The sequence below is a fragment of the Camelus bactrianus genome, chromosome 17 (genome assembly GCF_048773025.1).
Source record: "Camelus bactrianus isolate YW-2024 breed Bactrian camel chromosome 17, ASM4877302v1, whole genome shotgun sequence".
In the NCBI taxonomy this organism is placed as follows: domain Eukaryota; kingdom Metazoa; phylum Chordata; class Mammalia; order Artiodactyla; family Camelidae; genus Camelus; species Camelus bactrianus.
Window position 1 is genome coordinate 19,969,633 of NC_133555.1, and position 22,520 is coordinate 19,992,152.

Consider the following 22,520-nt stretch of genomic DNA (forward strand, 5'->3'; position numbering starts at 1 on the left):
AAAAGCTTTGAAATGTCCACATCTGTTGGACAATCAGACTTGCATCTTTTAAGTTAAAGCACTTCCAAAGTATATGCCTGTGTTTTTTTTTAAATTTATTAATTAATATGATAAATACCATATATAAGTCACTGAGCTTTGGACATTAAGGAGAATGCATAGAAATATAAGAAATGATCTCAGTTACTAGATAACTGGGGAAATAAAAAGAAAAAAATTAACAATACAAGCTAATATCTATAAAATATTATCCAGTGTTTGTCCTAATAGAACCTGCTTCTGTCTTAGAAGCAATAGCCATCAGGGTATCCCAGATAACCACCAGCCTGGCTTGTGGAATTGATGATGAGCTCACAGAGGATACTGGGCGCCAGATTTATGTTGGCTAAAAACATCCATGGTGACCTTTTTTTGCTACTCCCCTTCTTTCATGTTAAAAGCCCCTATCCTTTCATAAGCACCTAGGAGAGAAAAAGCAGGAGAGCTTTTGACTTTTCTGGAGTACTCACTGGTATTCTTTCTTCCTTCTGTGGGAGTTGTCATCTGACATGATAAATGTCCTTAGATAGGTACCAGCACTCACAGTCCCATGGTAATAGCAGGGACACTTGCTAATATCCTTATATGTGATTAATGGGAGAAAAAAGCAGCCCCACATCATGATAAGACCCACCTCAAAATTCTGTTGGTCCTGCATAATATACAGGGGATGATGAACAGTTCTGCTCTACCTCTACTCTTATCTCTGATGATAGATTTTTAAAAATACAGAAATTTGTAAATGGTGTTATCCATAAAAATCCTGTAAAGGGAACTAAATACAAACCAAGCCTATGCTCTTTATGCTAAGTGATGCAGACTTCTATAAAGTATGCCCCCTTAAACTTTGCCTCTTGTAGTTCAGCCCACTTTCATTGGCATACCTTTTTGTTAAGTTTACTAGATATTGACTGCTATAATTATAGTACATTTAGAGATGTGAGTTAGCAGAGAAATATTATAAAAGGAGAATTTCCAAGTTGAATATGGAAATAAGTAAGATTTGAATCTCTGGAAAGGAAAGAGGTAGGAAGAAATTTAGTAAAAGATCAGAAGCAAGTCATCAGAGCAAGTCATATTTGGGAGTTAATACTAAGATCATAACAGTGACAAAGACTGAAAGCCAGGACCTGGACAGATCAGAAATCTGTCCTGGAGAAAGTAATGGCTTTGCAGGAACATGTTACAGCTACAAGAATTGAGTGGGGAAATCAAATTAGTAGCCAGAATCTACATTATTAGGTAGACTCCAAAATCAAGGCAGATTTGCCACATAGAGGCAAGAGTGGAGTAGAAGTAAGAGCAGAAATATAAAAAGAGATGAGAGAAAGTGGGGAGCTACGTTTTTAAATCTGTGACCAGGAGAGCAATAGCATAGTTGGTGGACTTGAGAAAGCCAGAAGTGGAAACTAGGTAGAGAGAATGGGAGAGGATTGCATTGGGTATAGTTATCCTTAGTTTGAGATGAAGCTGTACTATCACATGGAATCTGTGTGGAGATAGAGATGGAGGAATACAGGGATGATCCAGAGAGAGGTATGATGGGCAAATGGATAAGTCACCCCCAGTTTGAAGACTCTCAGTAAACCACTCTCTGGACTTGCTGCATCGCATATTGTTCACCTGCAACACAGCTCAGTTAAAATGAGAAGCCAGCCAAAACCAAAAATCTCCTGTCACAGAAAATCTTGTTGTCAGTACTTCTGAGGAGGGAAAAAAGTTGCTAACTACAGGGCCCTCTGAGGATTTCTCTTAGACTCAATCTAAATTTTTCATTTGCTTTCCTCAGGGTCAGAACATAAATTCTGCTCCTCTCCCAAATCTCTCTGCATTCAGTTAGATTTTACCTCACCTTAGAGAACTGATTTGGGTCCCTCTGTTTTGCTAAATAGAGCAAACTCCTCATTTTCTGTGGTGACAGAGAAAGACAAAGTGGTATAAAGAAGCAGGAACATTCTGGACAATTCTATTGATAGTTTCTGTTTAACTTGATATAGCACTGTACTCGTTTTAGCTGATCAACTTCAAAGTTACCTTTATTCCTATTAATATTAAAATTGGTCCACCGTCCCAGGACATACACCACTGTCTAGCTAGTAAAAGTGAGATGAGAAAGGGGTGATCACCATCCCAGCATCTGTGAAAAGCCAAGTGACACATAAAAACTAAGTGTGGTAGAAAAATCTTACTGGAGTCTGAATTACAATAATAAATAATTATTATTACTAATGTTTATTAACTGCTTTCTAAGTTTTGAATACTCTGACACATGGCTGTGCATTCTGAACAAATGTGTGATTTTTAATGACGAAGATAACAGACATTTCAAAGCCTGATCATGTAACTTGCTACTAGCTTAGTATCTATTTCCTGTAAATAAAGAAGATAGCCTCTCTTGGTTGTTATGTGGCCATTTGGAAATGTGGCCATTTGGCATAAGTTTCACCAATTTGTGGCCCACATTTTAAAGACTGTTGCCATACATGATGTATTAGATATGTCCTAATGTAGAAAGTTTTAATCAATCAAATCATGCTTGATTTAGTAGGATTTTGTGGACAAATCTATGTTCTCAGCTGTATAATAATTACAAGCTGTTTTACCAGCGGATAAGGAAAGGATTACTCTTCTCTTTGAAAATGGTAACTTTATAATTACATGTATTTACTTGCCTTATCAGAATAGAATTTACCAGCTGAGACTCAGGATTATTTTTATTTAAAAGACTCCTGGGTAAATTGAACAAGCACATTTTTGGGGAGAGTTCAGCTTTTGTAGACAGTTGTTTCTGGCAAATAATCAAAGAACAAATAATCCGAAATGAGTTTTATTTTTTCTTTCCTTTTTAAAATGTGTACATATTTGGCACAAAAATTACCGAGATGATTAATTCAGCCCAACCCGTGATACCGCTGAGAAATGTTCAGACATTTATTACAACTTAGTGTATTCATTGTGCAAACATGTTTTAGCCAAAGCTTTGGATTTCATATGGGTAGTTTTATGGTTCTGGATCAGAATCTGTCAAAACTTAAAGAGAAGTTTTCTTTTTTAGAATTCATTTTTCCTTATTACTCTCCCATTTCAATCTGTAGCTAACCTCTGTATCTCAAATATGCCTGAAGAAGAATTTGCTTTCTCAGGTGCTCATTATGATTCCAAGTTAAGCTCATGAGGAAATAATAGTGAGTCTAGATGATTTGTAAATTGGAATCTGTTTCCCTCAGCCAAATTGTCTCAATTTCATTTTTCCACCCAATACCAAAAGTTCATTTCAGCAACAGACATTTTGCTCCTCTTTTGCCAAGTGTCTTAGAAGCAGCAGTTCCCTGTCCTTATCCTTTCTGATCTCTCTGATGTTTCCTAAACTCTCTCCAAAGTTGTTGAGAACGTAAACATCTCAGAATCAGAAAGTTTATCTTGAGTTTCTTTTACTTTCTTGATAATGAGGCATCTCTTCTCCGTGGACACTTCCTTATCCTTGCTTCCTGAAATACTGACAGATGGGAGCCACAGTCAGAGGAATGCAAATCAAGTGTCCTTAGCCTGGACCCAGGAAGATTACTACGTGATGCTTTGGTCTACTTCAGGGGAAAAGCAACCCTGAGCACTCAAGCATTAAGAGACAGCCCCAGAGTTTTCAGCTGTGTCCATCTACTTGGCAGCTGTCCATTCTGCAAGCCTTCCGTTATGCTGGGGTGGTAGAACCAGAGAGGAGAGCCATGATTATTCCTCTGACTCCCATCAAAAAGTCAGCCTTGGCAGATTGACTGTGGCCCACTAGCTTGGAAGAATTTTTATTCAGGATGTTCGAGCCCTGGGTTTGCAGCTTGCACTGTGAGTCAGCAGAGACTAAGGGGACCCCCACTGAGTGGTGGCACTGGCATCTGGCTCTGTGTCTGATAACACCCTGGCCTCTTTACCTCTTTGCACATTTCCCAACTAAGCTCTGTGCTGAGCTTTCATCTTTTCTTCCTTTCTCAGTCCCTGCTTCCTTGCAAGAGGCGATGGACCTGGTCCCCACCTATACCCCAGCCTCTCCGAGCCCACCTTCTCTTCTCCCTATGTTTCAGTTCTGATGCTGCTGTCATAGGGAACGTGGTTCCTGGAGGTGGGTTCGACATTTTCTGTCAGGGCACATCTCTTTTCCTCTCCCTGTTTGATTCTCATTGTTCTTCTGTTCCCACTCTCCCGGTCCCTACTATCTGCACACCCTATCCCTCACCTAGCTCCTGCCTCACTGATGTCGACCCACCACTCCGTCTCCTCCCTCCTTCACTGTCCCCTGTGGGTGCTTCCGTACTGGGAGCAATTTCACTTCACCTTGACATCTATCACCTCTCCTCCCTTTAAATTACGAGCACCTTTTCCCTGTGTCTCCTCCTTAGTCATCATCACCAAATTAAACCAAATGAGACATCAGAGACAATCCTGTTCTGTCATCAAGCCTTCAATCCTCTCATTGTCTAAATTGATAAACTCTTCTGAATGTGTAAACTTTGCCACTTTAACATTAGACCAAGTCTCTCAGGCCCTAACCTAAAGTATTAGGCTCGTTAAAGCTTTTTTTTGTCTAACACTTAAGGTTTCAGACAAAGAATTTACTATATCTGACGATTTGAGATTTCATTTTACCCCTAGATAGTTCATGTGACTAACTGAAATTTATATCGTTTCTGACATGCACTGCCTTACACAAGAAAAAGCCTAATACACCTTAAGTAGTCATTGTAATTACAGGACTAGGGCCCCTTAAAGGAAGATGAGGAAGATGGCCTTTGTATTATGCAGTATTTTATTTTGTTTGGTCTTTTTGGATGTAATGACTTGAGACTCTCCAACTACCTTAGTCAAAAGGAGGTTAATTGTAAGGCTTTCATGGAATTGTACCTGGAAAGCCCCCTACTCTGACTTTCTTACTCCTTCTTGTTCTTTGTGCCTCTACTCCCTTAGCCCCTTGCTAAGGCCAGTCTGCTCCCTCTGGGTTCCCTCGAAGTCCAGATCCTACATGTTGCCAGTCTGTTAAGTCCATGTAATAATCGTCACCCCTGCTGTCCACACCAATCCAACGAGGCCATGTCCTAGGGGTCTTTGAGGGGACCCAGTAGGTTCTTCCTCATCTGAGTTCTGATTCTGCTGCGAAGCAGGAAAAAAGACTAAGGAAACCAAAATATCACCTTCATTAATGATACAGAAGCTAAAGGAGCTACCTTATTGTGAACCAAGAGTGACAGCTTTCTTACTCTGAATCCCAGATCCAGGCAGCTCCGCACAGCCAGTTATGGCCACTGCTGGACCTGGGCAGACCTTCCACTAGGGCAGAGCCCTGAGTGACAGAGGGTGAACTGGGCTGCCTGTGAGCAGCACATCCAAGGGAAGTGCAGAGGAAGGGCTTGGGGTACACATGCCAGCTTCCTCCTTTCAGACATTGCAGTCAGATAAGTCTCTCCACTGCCCCTGCACAGCCAGAGACAGTCACAGAAGAAGGGAGGAGGGTTATGCTGATGGCTGCCTCTCTGAGTGGAAGGAAACCCTCCCCTCATGTACATCACAGGCTATTAGTCTGCCTTAGGGGGCAACTGCCTTTTGGTCAGGTGCCCGCCCCAGTCTACGAAGTGGGCTTCCCTTCAAAATCAAAAGCCTGAAGTTGTTTTCCCCAGCAGAAGCTGGGTTTGGGGCACTCTAATAAGGAGTGTGGCAGGTATGGGGACTGGCATGTCCTGAGTCCTTCTTATCACATCACAATATCATCACCTGCTCCCTTGAGTATTTTCCGAGTGACCTGCCTCAGTCTCCTTATGTAACATTTGAAAGTCATATTTGATCAGCCATCAAAGAAAGAGAGAGAGAGAGAAAGAGAACACATTTCCATCAAGGAAGAGACACAGGTAGATTGTGCTATTTTACAGATGAGGAGGTATGCCCTGGTAATAAGCCTCTCCTGGAGAGCGCCACCTTGAGGTTGCCCAGAGGTAGAGCTACCTAAGCAGAAAGGCTCACATTGTCATGGAATGTTCTAGGATAGGGATAACAAATAGCTTTCACTTATGCCACCTTCTATTTATTGGTAGTGGCTGCCTGCAGTGCTGTGCCAAGAAAGATTCTGAGGCCATATCCCAGCTCAGCAGAAAAGAGTTCTGCGGTCTTTGTTGTCCATCACAGATGTGGGTAAAGAGAGTGTGAGGGCGCTTGAGCCAAGTATTGGCCATTGTTAATTCAAAGAGAGCATAGGTGGAACTTTCTTCCCTAGAAATACAGCTGCCCCTGTATCAGAATTAGGAAGCAGGGGCTCCAAGCTGGGGAAGCACCAAATGAGACTGGGTTCTTTATCTTCTGCATCCACAGGGCCAGAAATTTAGATTGTATAGCACAAAGGTCTGTGGACTTTTTCTGTAAGTGGCCAGATTTTAGGCTTTGTGGGCCACGTATGCTTGTCGCAGTACCTCAGCACTGCCATCATGATGCTGAAGCAGCACAGACGATTTGGGAAGGAATGGGCACGGTTGTGCGACAGTAAATCTTCTTTTACAAAACAGAGAGTGGGACAGTTTGTAGCCTGGTGTAGAGAAGAGGCAGCATCAAGACCTAAAATTCTGGAAGCTCCCCTGGGTATCTGTGTCTGAATCTGCCCCCATCCTCAGCTCTGAAAGATCTTGTTAAGAGCCAACAAAGCATTTGGCAGGCAGTATTAAGCTCTCAGAATATAACTCCTTCTCAGGCAAATATTAGCAAGACGTCCACTCCGTCCTTCCTCTCGGGTATGTTCAGAACCTGTGCAGTGATGCCGTCATGTCACTTCTTAGGCAGCAGTGAAGTTCCAGAGTCAGCATTGCAGACGAAAGTCTCACACCACCAAAACTACCTTTGAAATTCCTGCAGTCATCTGTAAATTAGAATATACATGGATTGAAAGCCATGAGGTAGATTAAAGGAAGGCATGAAAGGGAGGTCCACATGCAGATGCTCAGGCATGTGAACGTTTCTTTAAAAGTGCGGTCCCAGCCCAGCAGGTACAGAACTGTAAAGTGTTCTGCTTGCCAGGGGGTTCATTCCACTGTTTAATATTAAGGCTCCTGTACCTTTGGTTTACCTTAATATCTCTGTTGCTTTTCTGAGAGTTCATATAGTTGAAAGCAAGAGTGTAAGCACTTACCCTAAGCCTTCAACAGTGATATGTTAGACTTGATTCTAAATGTGCTTGCGTGATCATAAGCACAAACTCATCATTCACTGAAACCAGGTTGTAAAGAACCTGGCCATCGGCTTCCTGCCACTGCCTGCTATCATCACAGGAGGGACTGTCACACTCAAACCCTGGGCATCGGTTTTTTTCTTACCATGGGAGAAGAAATCATTGAGGCAAATAGGTGGGCGTGATACAGCCCCACAGGTTCTCTTTTGTCATCTTTAATTTGTATAAAATGTGAGGGGTACTAGTATTTCAGTAAGATTCTCATCCAACTATGGTAACTTTCTCAGGTTGCTCAGCTAGTCAGCCACAGGGCCAAGTTTAAACCTCAGCTTCCTAATCTGTGAAATGGGAATAAAAACACAACAGTCTCACAGGATTATTGTAAGGAGCAGATTGAGTTTTAAAATAACCTAGAATGAGTGCTGGCTCAGTAAATAAATGTTAGCTCTCATTTACATCTGAGCTCTTGTCCACAACTCGACTGAGGCCACACGGCTGGACCCCATTGGCTGCCTGCAGGGTGCTCAGTATAGGATTCCCGTCGTCCCAGACACTGATGGCCGCTGACCCAGCAAGGGTTTACCTCTGATTCTCAATGAGTTATTCCATTTCTAACAGTACAATAACAAGACATGAAAGATGTGATAAGCTTTCTAAATGTATGTGTCACCAAGAAGATGGACGTCTTCTATCTGATTGTCACTAGAAAGAATAATGCGGGAGGAGTGAGGGCACAGGGACAGTGAACATTTGAGGAGGGATCTGCTGCTTTAACGAATTTGGTTTGCTTCTACTGACCTCTCCCATCCCGTGGGGAGAAAAAGAAGACTCGGTTGCTCAAAGCAGGGGTTGAAACGTTTTAAGATTTATGAGCCATGCCATCTCTGTCACAGCTCCTCAGCTCTGCCATTGTAGCACAAAAGCAGCCACTGCTGGTCTGTAAATGAATCACTTTGGCTGTGTTCCACTGAAACTTTATTTATGGACGCTGAAATTTGAATTTCATGTAATTTTCATGTACCACAAAATATTATAATGATTTTTTCCCCCCAACTGTTTAAAAATGGCAGAACTATTCTCGGCTCACAGGTGGTACACAAAGAGGCAGCGGGCTGGATTTGGCACCCGGAGCCACAGTTTGCCAGCCCCGACTTAGGGCACCAGACCGAGAGTCAGACCTGTCATGGTTCACTGATTGTTTGAGCAGATTATCTCCATCTCTCGGCCTCATTTTCCTCTAGTGAAAACAAGAGACTTGTCCTAAAGAATCCCGAAGATTCCTTCCAGCGCTAAAAGGCCAAGGCTGCAGTCATGGTTGTCGTGTGCTTTTGCAGTCAGACAAACCTGGGTTCTAGTCTTGGCTCAGCCTCTGATTTGCTGGGGGATGTTGGGCAAGTTCCTAAGCCTCCCAGTGCCTCAGTTGCCTCCTGTAAAATGGGGATAAAAATGATGTCGACTTTAGGGTCTCTATGAAGATTAGAGTGATATGATACTTGTGAACCCCTTAACTCATATATCCAATAAACATTTACTGTACCTAGTATATACTCAGTAAGTGCTAACTGTTGTCTTTTAAAAGAAATGAGTTCCTATTAAAAATAATTTTTAAAACTCAGCTTTTATACACTTTCAGACAAGAGATTGGTTTTCTTCACAGGCCTGTTGATAAAAGGCTGGCTTGTGTCGGAGGGGAGGAACTACACCTTTTGAACAAAACCCTATAATTTGTGTCCACTATTGCTGTCTCGTCTCTGATGTAATAAGAGCAAAGAACAAATTTTGATAAATTAACCTTGCATCTCTGTTTATAGCTCTCTCACTCCACCCAGTGGCAGGAAGTCAGTGGTAAATTGTGCAGAAGAGATGGAAAATTTTTTAAGATTTTAATAATAATTATTAATTTTTTTTATAATATCCTCTGCCAGTAAGCAAGATTTCATTTTAAAATCGGTCCCCTTTGATTCTCTGTGTGTTGCCACTTTGAAGGCATGCAGTGGGTAGATAACCATTTAGCTGAGCAGGTTTCAACAAGCAGATATTAAGTGCCTGAAGTTCGACCAGTGTGAGTTGATCAGTTATCTGTACAGGTGGTTATTAAAAGTATTGTCCTGCAGCCTCATTAAAAAGCAATGCAGTGTTTAATAAACATTAGAACATGTCAGCAGCACAATTTAAATGTGGGGAAGAGATCAATTTCCTTTGTAATTGGGTGCACAGGCATAAACACTCTGGACCTCTTGATTCCATATCAGAGTTTAAAGCAGCTCTGATGGTTTCTATATAGAAATAAAGACAGGGGAGGGGATGGAGAGGAGACGTCAGCCACTTGGTGAGCCAAGAAGAAGCTAACCTGAAATACTCACATAATATCATTAACAAAAGGCATCTGCAAATTAGTAAAGCATTTGTCAAAGGCTCCCTCTTTTCACTTTTTCTTTTGACTGGCCTCCTTTCAGTGACTGCTATTTTCCTTGTTAACCCTCTTCTCTGTGTGTTCCCACTTCCCCTTCCAGCTGCTCTCTCAGCCGGAACAAGGAAGCGACTGGTAATTTCTCTCCAAGGCGGGGGCTGCCATGAGCAGCAGGCTCTGCCCTGGCTTTGCTTCTCCCTAGCCAAGGAGAAACTGAGGAGGCTGCCTGGAGGCAGGGCCAGGCAGGGCTGCTGCACAGGGACATGGCAAGCTCCCTGTTCTCTCTCACTCCCTCTATTAGACTATTCTCCTTCTGGAGCCTTCTTTTCATGTGTCTGTCCCTCTCTGGGTTATTCTGCTTGACTCTCTTCACATGTCTCTGGTGCCTTTCTCTCCTCCTCCCTTTTTCCCTCTCTCTGTCTCTTCCCTCTCTCTGCCTCTCCCCTCTCTCATTCTCTTATCCATCTCAGTCTCTGGTCCCCTCTCTTTCATCCCTTCTGTCTCTTTTTTTGTCTCTTCCCCTTCTCCCTCTCTGTATCTTTCTTTTTCTCTATGCCTCTCTCCTGCCTCTTTCTGCATCTTTCTTTTTGACTCTCCTGCCTCTATCTCTGCCGTGCCTTCTGTCCCATCTTGCTCTCTGTGAGTGATTCTCTCTCACTTCTTTGCCTCTGTTTCTGACCCCTCCCCTCACTTTCTTTGACAGATTTTCATCTGACCAAGGCCCCTCTCAGTGTGCACCCTTTCTCCTCATCGTCCTGTGCCTGAGGTTTGTACTTCAGTGTGAGGCTCCCTTCCAAAACTGCTGGGTTCTGAGCATGCCTAGTATGTGCTTAATAATTAAGGCTGTAATTAAAGTGTAACTGCAAGTATAATTAAAATTCACTTTAGTGGATCCTGGAATTATGAAGCAATTAGGCATTTTGATATGGCCGTGCAGGACCAACTGGAGGAGAGAATGGCCTGCATTTGTGTGGAGCTGTCCACCCCTCTCTCACCCAGGCGCTGCTCACTGGTGGTTAACCTTGAGTGCGGCCTCACTTGCCTGGGAGGCAGGAGTGACAGCAGCTTGGAGTCCTCACTCAAGGGCACTCAGTCCAGCCAGCTGCTATGTGGCCCTTCTTAGAGAAAGAGGCCACAGTGAAAGCCCCTAAGAACTCTGGGAAAGCTCAAGAACAGTCCTTGTTTTCCATCAGGCCTTTTGGAGTTTCTGTGTCAACCTTAGAAAAAAGAGTTATTTGGGGTATGGGGCCAGCAAGGCAGCAATCAGAAGAGGTCTCACCCACACTCACCGCCTCAGGCACACTTTGTATGTATGAACCTGTCCGTGGTTATCCATTCTGTCCACAAGCACATCCTGTGTGGGGATGCTGTGCTGAGCCTAGAGGCACGCGGGTAAGCGTGCCTCACCCAGTGGGAGCCCTCATGAAGCCTATGTTTAGTGGGGACGAGAGCAGTGTCAGTAAGCAGTCACAGCAGGGCTGCAATTTTAGACGTATGAGATACTCTGAAAGCTCATTTTCAGTCCCCTGTTCTGGGTTGGGGGTTGGGATGTGGTGACAGGAAGGCATGCCCAAAGAAATACCATTTAAACAGACAGCTCATGAAAGAATGGTGTCCGCCAAGCAGATAGGGCAACAGAGCTCCGGGGAGAAGGCATGGCAGGCCAATGGCCCAGCTTGCCTGCAGGTTTACGGATTTCTATGTCAGTCATTTTCCTGCCTTGGTAATATCTGGTGCTAAGTTAGATGTTGAAGAGAGTATTAATTTAGGAAGCAGCTTAGTTAGGCTAGTTGATTACAAGGAAGAGCAACCCATTTATCTCAAAAAAGAAAAAAAAAAAAAGGATGGTAAAGAGCTTATTCATCCATACACATGGAAAGGAACTCAGAAAAGTGAGCAAACAGTTCTCTCAATGGGCAGAAACCATAGGAAAGCTGACACCCGGGAAGAGGAGGATCTGAGTTAGAGGCAGACCTCAGGAGCGTCACTCCTACACTTATCTCTTCACCATGCTGTGCATGTGTGCAGTGCCTTTCTCTGCTTGCATGTGACTGGTAAGTCCCTTCCATGCTACAACTTTCTATTTCACAAAAACTACACATCAAGATTCTCAGGAGAGCGAATCTAATTGGACAAGCTAATAACCATTGTCTGTATTGGGACCACCCTTGGATCAAGTACAGTTAGTGTCTTGGGAACATCGGCGATCTGCCTTGGGACTGAGAACACCCCATGGTCCCTCCTAAGCAGGGACAGTGAGGACAGCAGGTTTAGCCAGAAGGGAGATTGGAAAGAGCAGACATCCTGGTCATACCTGATCCATACTCTTGAATAATTTGTAGTCTCATAGTTCAGATGAGCTTCTGCACGGGAAAGTGCTGTGTCTTTTAATGTCACACAGGAGTCACCAGGAAATCAAATTGTGTCAGAGGGGCACAGGATTCTGAGACTGAATCCTGTCAGTCAGTCACTAAGCTCTTGACTTAAAAAGAGGGGAAAAAAAAAAAGGACTGATTTATAAACACCAAATTCACAAGGTCATTGTAAGGGTCAAATAAAGTACCATGGGGGACTTTGTAAATGAGGGATTTTTTGTTGTTGTTGTGATTATGGTGATGATGATGACATATATTTACAAAATCCTGAGAAATTTTTCAAGGTTTACAATGGATATTTCAAGCATTAGTGCCGGAAATCATTCAAGCCAGTGAGAGATCAAGTTGAATGCTCATTCTCTGTTTCCTAGCTATTACTCGTCTTGCTCACTAAACTTTAGTCTTTAACTTATGCATGTCCTCTCATCTATAAAAGGAAGATAATAATAGTAGCTATCTCAGGGTTGCTTCTGAGGAACGCATGAGCTCATTTACTTAGAACTCCAGAACAATGTGTGACCTGTGCTAAGTGACAGCTGGCATTACTGCTTTTATTATTATTATCACCACTACTAGCACAGCTAATTCCTATATCAGTCCAGTTAGAGAGTGCTTGATAGTCGTAGGGGAGATCTGTACCCACAGGAGGAATCAGCCAAGGCAAGGAAGATTAGAAGATGAGGATGTTCAGGCAGATGAGTCTGTCTCTTGGGGTGATGCATGAGTTTCTTGAGAAAGGAAGAAGAAGAGCTTTTTGTATCTTAACATAGATTTCTTCCCTGGCAGACTAGAGGTCAGGTGGTAAGAATGCTCTAGTCCACGTCTCTTTTGAAGGAGATAAAGATTTACACATTTAACTTTCATTGACCTTCTGGTCCAAAGACCTATTTGATTCTGTGTCTATCAGGACTTTGATTCACACTGCGTCCTTACTCCATGAAAACGCTGCCTACAGATTAATGTCAGAATTCCTTTGTCTGGTTCCCAACACCTGCCACAGTCTGACCCTCTGTCTTACTTTTCAACCTCTGGGACTGTGGCTGAAACTTTACAAAATGAATCGAAATGCACGCTGAGGTTGTTCTTAATGATAATAATAAATCTTTACATCTGCATTAAGTTAAGTACTAATGTGAAACAAATTGCCCTGAAATTTATCTGCTTAGCACCAGAAACATTGGTCATTTCAGTGACCAATGAGGAGTCTATGGTGGAGAATCCAGAGGTGGTTTAGCTGGGTGTTCTGACTCAAGGTCTCTGGCAAATGCAGTTGCAGTGTCGGCCAAGGCTGGAGTCCTGTCACAGCCTGCCTGGGGGAGGGTCGCCTCCAGGCCCACTCAGATGGTTGTTGGCAGGATGCAATTCCTCATGCACTGTTGGACTGAAGGCCTCAGTTCTTGTTTGGCTTTTGGCTGCAGGCTGCCCTGAGTTCCTTGCATCATGAACTTCGCCATAGGAAGCCCATAACCCACAGCATGGCAATTGGCTTTATCAACAGAAAATCAGAGGGAGCAAGACAGAAATCACAGGCTTAGTCTCAGAAGTGACGTTCCATCACTTTTGCTATATTCTTGTTCATCAGAGGCAGGTCACTGGCTCCAGCCCACACTCCAGGGACATGAACACCAGGATGTGGCGGTCAATCATTTGAAACACATTTTAAAAGGTGCCTCCCACACTTAAAAAGTAATATGTTAATTAAAGTAAAGCTTACTCCATAACGACAGATACATGCTGAAATGTCAGAGATAATATCATAGAAGTTTCTGTCATTCCTATAAAGTCTGAGAGGGTGAGTGAGCTGAGCGGGCTGCTCTGCTCCACAGTCATTCAAGCATCCATGCTGAAAGAGTCATTGCCTCAGAAAAAATATGCCTTGCAAGCTTTTTCTGGCTGGCAGTGTTCCAGAAGGTAGACAGAGGAAAATGGAGGAGAATCACAGTAGGTATGTTTAAGAGTGTGTGTTTCATCTCTGCTCATACTGTATTGGCCAGAAGTCACAGGACCCCCCATTGGCAGGGGCGCCTAGGAAGTGGTTCCTGGTTGGGCAGCTGCTTTCCAGCAACAGCTCCCCCTGTAGCAAAGCAGCATGAATCTTCAGTGGACAGCCAGCCACGTCTGCCACAGAGAGTTTGCCATTTACCAGATGCTTTCATGTGCATTATTTCATTTGCTTCTCATGGCAACCTAAGCTACTAGCATTATTATCCTCACTTTATAGACAGGGAAACAGACCAGCGTATCGTTAGGACATATCTGGAGCAAGCAGGATTCAAGTCCCATCATTGCCAGTTAGACCCTGTGTGTCTATGCAGTTCTTTAACCTCTCTGTGCCTCAGTTATCTCATCTGTGAAACTGGACAATGAGACCTATTCATAGTCATTGAACAGATTTCATAAGCCACATATAAGTCACTTAGTGTTATATCTGGCATGTGTGTTTAGTGAATATTAGTTATGAAGAAGATGGTCACAGTGTTATATCTGGAGATAAAGAAGTTGAAGCTCAAAGGAGTTAAATGATTTACCCAAAACTATACAGTGAATTCAGAGCAGAGCCAGGATGAGAGGCTGGAGATTTTAGATAACAACTTTTCTACCTTTGGAGTTCTTGCTTGCCCTAGAGGTTGTGTGGAAGCAGCAGCGAGTAAGCCTTGAGCTGAAGACACAGTGCCGGTATCCCCTTCACCACGGCTTTGGTGGACCCCAGGTCCCCGAAGAGTCAGCACTGCATCACCTTCTCAGCTCAGCTGTTCCTCCTTCACTCGGCCTTTGTCTTTTTGTGTGAAACATGCTGACTGAGCACTTCCTTTATATTTGTACTCTGAGGTCCTCCGAGTTCTATATTTCAAAGTCTTTGTTTATAAATAGGCTTTGTTTTGCTAACTAGATAAAAGCATAGGAGATGATACAAGATGAGATATTTCATTAGACACTTAAATTTTATCACATTTCTCCCAGAGGCTTCTTCACACTGAAAGAAAATAACAGAAAAGCATTTCACATGTTTAATAGTCACTTAAGCACACATTTGGGTGGGGTGGGTTGGCCGGCAAATGCTACACATCCACCAGGAAGGGCCAAGAGATGTCATCAGAGGCTACAATGCTCATTTTCAGGGCTTCTGCCCTTTTCATTGTATAGAATCAATGAAGGAAGGATTGTTGAGGAGGAATCAGACATGGACACATTGAAAACTGTCACTGTCTCCAAGGCACTGGATCCATGGCCTTAAGTAGGCAGATGCCCTGAACTTCAGAACTCAGATCGTCATGACTGGCACCTTCATTTCAGGAGAACTTTACAACAAATGGCTTCTGATATGGGCCAGAATCACATTAAATGCACTTGAGTGTGGATTATGAGCAGATGTTTCCACTTTTATCAGTAAAAAAAAAAAAAAAGTCCATTATTCTCTTGCAAGTCCTATCTTTCATTCTTTTTTTCAAGCTGGACCATCACTTGATGTACATCTAGTCACATAATCTTTCCACCTTGTGAATGACATTGATTAGCACCGATATTTAATTTACTTCTAGGTGAAAAGCTACAGGTAGATTAGTCCTGAGCATCCTTGTGTGTTACTCCCAGTATTCCATACAATCCTGACTGCCTGATTTACCATTCTCTTGCTCATTTTTTGCAAGCTTTTTCTTCAGATTCTGTATTCAGACTACTCAATCAAGGGATTTCAGGAGATTTTCCTCATTCAAATTAGTTGAACAATTGGTTATTCTTTGTTCACAGTCTTCTAAGAACCTCATTATTTCCATTTTTTTAATGCTAGAGAAAATATAGGCAGTATCTTTATAATGCCAGGCATTTGAGATGAAAAGAGGAAAAAAAATTGTCGTCTGGGTATATCTAAATAGCCACATCTGGATCACAGAAAGCTGAACTGAGTTGTAATTAAGTTGTGTTAGTGAGACTCAGGCATCCCTCGATTTCAGGTTGTACGAAACTCCCCAGGGCACCACTTCCAGTTCCATTTCAGTGACTGTACATCATCCCCCCACCCCTTTCCAGGAACCAATGTCCACGAGGCCCAGAACATTCTCACTAACAGTGGACTCCCCATTACTTCGGCCGTCGACCTGGAGGATGCAGCCAAGAAAGCTGTGGCCAGCGTGGCTAAGAAGTGATGCCTTTGTCCTGATCCCTCAGAGGAAGAAGTGCATTTTCCCATTAAAAGGGATGGTTCTCTCATCACTGTGAAGGAAATGGTTATCCCATTGGGGGAAAAATAGGTGGAAAGGGAGGAGAAAGAATCTCTGTATTAAAAAACCTTGAATCTGTATTTTCTTGAATAAGATATTTTGACAGCCTACATAATCTGATTTCCCTTATAGCCTTTAATAGACTAATGCCTTATGTTCTCATACTTTTCCGTCCTGGCGAACCAGCTCAGTAGGCATTGTTTTACCAACTTCGAGGAGCAGTCTGTGTGGCCAAACAGCGTATATGCATATATACAGCATTTGAGATCAGGCCCTGGTTCACTGACAACAGTTTTGGTGAACATTTTGTCCTGTGTAATAAAAACAAAATCACAGTCTGTAAAAACCTCTGACAGGGTTACATTTAACAGATTAACCATCAAAAAGGTGCAGCTAAGACATTCAAACAAATAGCTGTTGTAAACTGCAACAGTTTTTACAGTGTCTAACTCTTACATGGTTGGAAAATCCACAACTATTACAAAATATATTTTATGATGGAAGATCCACAATAATACCATATACATGTCTCCTACCATTTGCCTTAATATTGAATAGACTGTTTACCTCACACCAAAAATAAAGCCAGAAGCCTTATTTGGGACTTTGGAGCAGAAGATTCTCTTTTAATATCAAAACTGAAGGATGCTGATTCTTACAGAAATCTCTGATTCAGTCATTTCAAGATGAGACAACATTGAAGATCAAATTATGCTGTGAGTGTCACTGTCTTCTCTCCCTTCCCTTTTCCCCCCAGAATCTACTACCTGGGAAAGTGTAATTGAGAGAATATAGCTTTTTCACATAATATTCATTTTTGTGGTGGGAAAGAATGTGAATTAGATTTTTGTTTAAATATTGGTAATTTTTGTCTGTACACAAATTCAAATAAAGTTTTCTGTTTTGTAAACACCAAGATCTGTGTACTTCTCATTTTAGTCAGTTTAATTCTTCAAACAATTTTTCCTTCTACTAAGACACTGGCCCTAGTGTCTTAGGCATATTTCCAAAATTAGAAAATTTGGGTTGTCCCAGGATTATTCAGTTCGACTCAACTTTATCAGCAACCATATTTTTAGGAGATTGTTTAGTGAAAGAATAAAAATTATATACACAGCGAAAGCCCAGGTAAGTGTCGCAGCTAACAGGTTAAAATGTGACCTCAGTATAATGTAAAGGAATGTGTAGACGTAAACTCCTCCCATTTAAGGCTGAGGTGCCAACAGTAACGGTTTTCCTCTCAGTGTACAAATGTGTGTCACAAACCAAGCTTTTTGGTTATTGTTTTTTGTTTGTGTTTTACTAGTTTTTACATTGTTCTCATAAGTTTCATATCTAGACAAAAGTTAAAAAGTCATTATTTTATAGATCCATATTTGCCATGGAGAAAAAACTCATTTGATAGATTAATCTTATGTCCTTTCTTAATTGTTATGCAATGAATGAAGAATATTAACTGTCTTTTTAGATGTGTTTTGGTTTTTGATAGCTTAATAATTAGTTAGTATTGTAAAATAATATATATTTTGTCAATTAGACCAAAACTAGATATTTGAATTTTTTGCCTTTTGTAAAGGCCTGTGTTCACATAGCTGTATATATTGATGTTTCTAATCAACCTAGTTTGGAGGAGTGGATAAAGAAATTAAATCATTCATGTGATTATTTTGTAAAAGAAGCAAAAGATATTTCCTTGCTTAATAACAAGAAAATGGTCCTTTATTTTCAAATAAGTGTTTTTTTCTTTTCTTTTCTTTTCTTGGAAGCTCCAAGTATTGAGTTTATGTTGCTTGCAAGGTATCTCTGGTGCTGAGCCCAATACAGTTTCCATAAATTTTTATAGAATGAATTACTGGTATATGTGTAGGCACAGCTATACTGGCTGATGGCACAGAGTAGAATTTGGGGCAGCTGGTGTTGGTGGTGGATCTGAAGTCCATATATTACCTACTCAAGTGTGCCCTATATTTCTGACCTTCCAGTGTCCCCTTCATGTGTGTCTCAGCTTTATGTAAGTGTGAAAAATAATCTCCTTTAAATCTGATCAGTATGTGTTAAACTTGGCCCTATCCTAAGCAAGAATATCCATGAAAGGAGATGACAGTCTAAACATGGTACTCAGTATCCTAGAAGCTTAAAAAGTAGCCACACTTTTTACCCAAACTGCTTTGCACACAAGATTTTAATGGACTTGCTAGTCTACTGTGTCAGTCTCCTAGCATCAGACTTAGAGGAGATTAAAGTACTAACCCTCCCACTTATCAACATTCATGTCTTTGAGTTGAATAACCTCTTATATTTGTATGGACTCTTGTAGTGGCAAAAACCTAACTCAAAGTTAAGAGGAAAGGTTGGGGTGGGAGAATTGTTTTGTTCTTGTAATTACAGAAGACAGAGGTTTTTGGTTATAGTTAAGGCTAGATCCAGAAACTCAGGGCCTCAGAACTTTTACTTGGCATCTCAGACCAGCTTGTCTCCCTGTTGGTTTTATTCTTGGACAGGCCATTTCTACAAGGTGGCAAAATGGCTGCTGGCCATCCCAGGTACATATTCTCAAGCTTAGCATCCCTTGAAGAGAATGAGGGAGGGTTGAGAAAGTGAAAAGGATGAAAGGAAGAGAGGGAGGAGGGGAGAGACAGATAAAGAAGAGGAGGGAAGTAAGGAAGAGGCTGAGGGAAGAAGGGAAGTTGGTTGGTTCTTCCGGTAATTCTAAGAAACACCCCAGAATTGAGATGATCAGTTTTAGGTCAGGAATCTAACCCTGAACCAGTCCTTGTGGCTGGTGGTTTACAGGGCTCTGATGAGTCCAGTCTGGGTTTAATACCCACTTGTTGGCCTGAGAATGAGATTACCCTCACTCAAACTGCCAGAGCTGAGAGTCAGGAAGGGAGGAGGGGTAGTTACATAAGAAAACTGGAAATTTAATAAGAAAACTGTTTCTGGAAAGGAAAAATAAGACATGATAACCACCATCATCAACTATAAAGCAATGAGGCTGAACAAATTATTCCATAAGGGTACTTCCAACTCTGGAACTTTGTTTCATTCTATTAATTTCTCACAAGATCTGTGGAGTCCGTTTTTTTCCCATGCATAGACGTTACCAGGATTTTTGTCTGGATGCTAATTGAGTCATCTAAATATTTCACCTTAATTTTTTCGTTTGTTTGTTTTAAACAGTAATATCCACATAAGGAGTAATGGTGTTGAGGCACTTAGCTCAATTTTGGTTTTCTATTTAAGTTGTAATTCAACTCATTAATTAGTAAAATAGCTAGGAAACTTTAAATGACCTGACTAGATCTGTGAATCACTTCTAATTAGTTCTTTTGCAATTTATATGCTTTGTCCATTCCTCTCAGTTTCCTTTCTGCAAGAAAAAAAGAATTATCCTAAAGAATTATGTTGTTTTTATATTCAAGGCCGTAATAAAAATGAAAAGAAAAAGTATGCTTTAACATTTCTAAATTCAACATTTAAAAACCTCATCATCTGCAGGATACAATACATATTCAAATAATTAAAATAAATGAGAAATAATATAATAGTGATTTTAAAAAGCAGTGTGAGGAAGAGCGAGGAAGGAAGGATATGTTCTACATGTCCTTCTAGACTTGGAGTTGGCAAATTAAGGCCTGAGGGACAGTTTGAGTAAATAAGCTTTTATTTACACATAGCCATGCCATTTATTTACATCTTATCTATTGTTGCTTTTATGCTACAACAACAGAGTTAAGTAGTTGTGATAGAAATTTTATAGCCCTAGAACATTTACTATTTGTCACATTAAAGAAAAGTTTGCCAACCCTTTCTGTATATAAATTTTAAAAATACCTTATTACCCCCCAAAATGATGGCACAGATGATAGTTTCCAAACCTGGGGAAGTCAGATTTAGGCATTAAAGTGAAACAAATGAGTAAATAAGAAATATGATCTCTGATCTTTGCGTTTTAAACCCTGTGAGAATTTACTAGTCTACAAAAGGCCGTTTGCCAATGAAAACCTTTTTAGTGATGTTAATTTGCTTCTTTCCATCACCACAAGAACTGCCTGCAGATAGCTTGGTATGCTTTTGAACATATGCTGTTCTTAACTACTTACAGGTGTGTTGGAATAATGTCAAATCAAGGCTATCAATATCAAACTCCCAGAGAGCTGTACCTATTGAGTCATACTCAAAGTTGTCCTTGCTAGAGACATTTTTACGCATAATTTAATCTTGGGATTAAAGAAGATCATAAGAAAGCAAAGGAAGAAGTGATTTCAGGGCACCCGATCCTCACAACATTGCTGTAAAGGCATTGTTCCATTTTGTCATTGGGGAATTTAGTAACATAGTGAGATAAAGTTGCTCTGCCAAAGTTGCGTAGTTAGCGGCAAAAATTAAGGCTTCTGGACTTCTGCTTCCTGTAAAATTCCATTTACCTCTAGTGCATTGCTGCCCAGTAGAACTTTCTGTAATAATGGTTATGGGAAGTATTGGATGCTGTCCAATAACACTAGCCACATGTGACTATCGAGCACTGAGAACTGAATTTTAAATTCTGTTTAATTTCAGTTAATTAATAGTCACGTGTTGCTGGTAGGTACCGTTTTGGACCACACAGTCCTGTAGTCTAAATCTGTTTGGTTTTTATGCATTATTTTCATATCAGAAGAGCTCAGTTTGATTCAGTGCTTACTGTGTTCCAGGAACCTTACCTTTGTTACCTTAATCATTCGTCCTAGCGACCCTATGAATCTATCATTCCTGTTTTACAGATGAGATCTTTTACAGGCAGTATGTATCTCAGGAAAGGTAATTACATGACCAAGAACGCAAAACCACGTGTGGCTGGTCATGATTGAAACGCTGATCTTCCGCGTCCAAAGCTATATAGTGCCTTTTGTTTTAAACCTATCAGGACCCAAATTCAGTATAGTTGGGCTGCCGATAGCAATGGATAATTTGAAAGAATGTTGGGGGCAGAGAGGTTTAGTGAGCTGAGTTCTTGAATGTTTTGCCTTTTTAGTGTACCCCATACCTTGGGAAGCAAACTTTAAAAGCTGAAAAATTGCGCTATGTAGTTGGACAAGTTGTATGGACTCCAGTGGGAACACTACCTTCCAACGCTGACAGTAAGGTGTAAGGCAGGGGCCACCTCTGGGGCCTAATTCCAAGTGCCTTGTTAACTCACTGCCTTCCCTAACATACAAAACCATGACCACCCACAGACAAAAGGCAGAAGGGCCGGAGAGGTGAAGGCTGGAAATAGTGTAGTATTACCATAACAGTAGCAGAAAATTTAGTTAGCAATATCATTCTTATGGAAAATTTAGGCCCAGAAATCTTGTCTCATATTTTGATACTCAAAATAGTTCAATTGAAATCTTAGGTAGCTTATGCCAGATTTGTCAAATCCAAAAATAGAATTTATAAGCCAACTATGGAAAAATTTTTTTTTCTTATTCCTCCCTTGTGTGTGCAAAGGCAGTGCATGGAGACATGCTTTTTAACTGGGAGATCTTCTAACCCTTTCCTAGCTAGGGGAGAAACAAATGAAGTACAGTCATCACATAGCAGTCATTTAGAGATCTGTTCACAGAGAATGGACAGAGACTGGGATAGACTAGAAGATTTGGAGGTTCTTATTTGGAGTTTATTTTCAGTTGTCTTGTAATGTTGAATATTCATGTACTCTATATTCTTATAATTATTTTTCTTGAGCAAAAAAGACCTTGATTTAAAAGTGCAAGCTACAGATAAAGACTAGATAAACAGGACTCTATTAAAATTTTAAAAAAATTGTTTGCAGAAAATTTTTCCAAGAAGTGGAAACTACCCAAATGTCCATTACCCAATGACTGGATAAACAAAATGGAATATATCCATATTCATCAACAGAAAGGAATGAAATACAGGAATGCTACAGTATGCATGAACCTTGAAAGCATTATACCAAATGAAGGAATCCAGTCACAAAGCCCTCATGTTGTGTGATTCCATTTTTAAGAAATGTCCAGCGTATGTGAATCTGTAGAGATAGCATGTAGATTAGTAGTTGCCAGAACCTGAGAGGAGGGAAGAATGGGGAGTGACTGCTAACAGTTTTCTTTTGGGGTGACAAAAATGTTCTGAAATTAGATAGTGGTGATGGTTGCAGAACTCTCTGAACATGCTAAAAACCACTGAACTATATATATTTTTTAAGGGTGAATTTTGTAATGTATGAATTACTTGTCAATAAAGCTGTTCTAGATGTAGGATGGTAAGTAAGAGGCCTTGTATTAGGAATTGCATAGGTT

At 41.2% G+C, this 22,520-nt stretch overlaps 1 protein-coding gene across 4 annotated transcripts in view; it reads left to right on the forward strand.

Moving 5' to 3' along the window:
• Nucleotides 1-17,149, forward strand: part of SUCLG2 (succinate-CoA ligase GDP-forming subunit beta) — a 243,497-nt gene extending 226,348 nt beyond the window's left edge. For 3 of the 4 annotated variants that reach the window (XM_074344498.1, XM_074344501.1, XM_045514424.2), the window contains one exon: nucleotides 16,043-17,149. In XM_074344498.1, the coding sequence (XP_074200599.1) occupies nucleotides 16,043-16,158 (116 nt within the window). In that variant the 3' untranslated portion in view covers nucleotides 16,159-17,149. Of the gene's footprint in view, nucleotides 1-10,344; nucleotides 10,422-16,042 lie in introns of those variants that run through there. The other variant, XM_074344499.1, reaches the window with a different exon arrangement.
• Nucleotides 17,150-22,520: the final 5,371 nt, after the last annotated feature.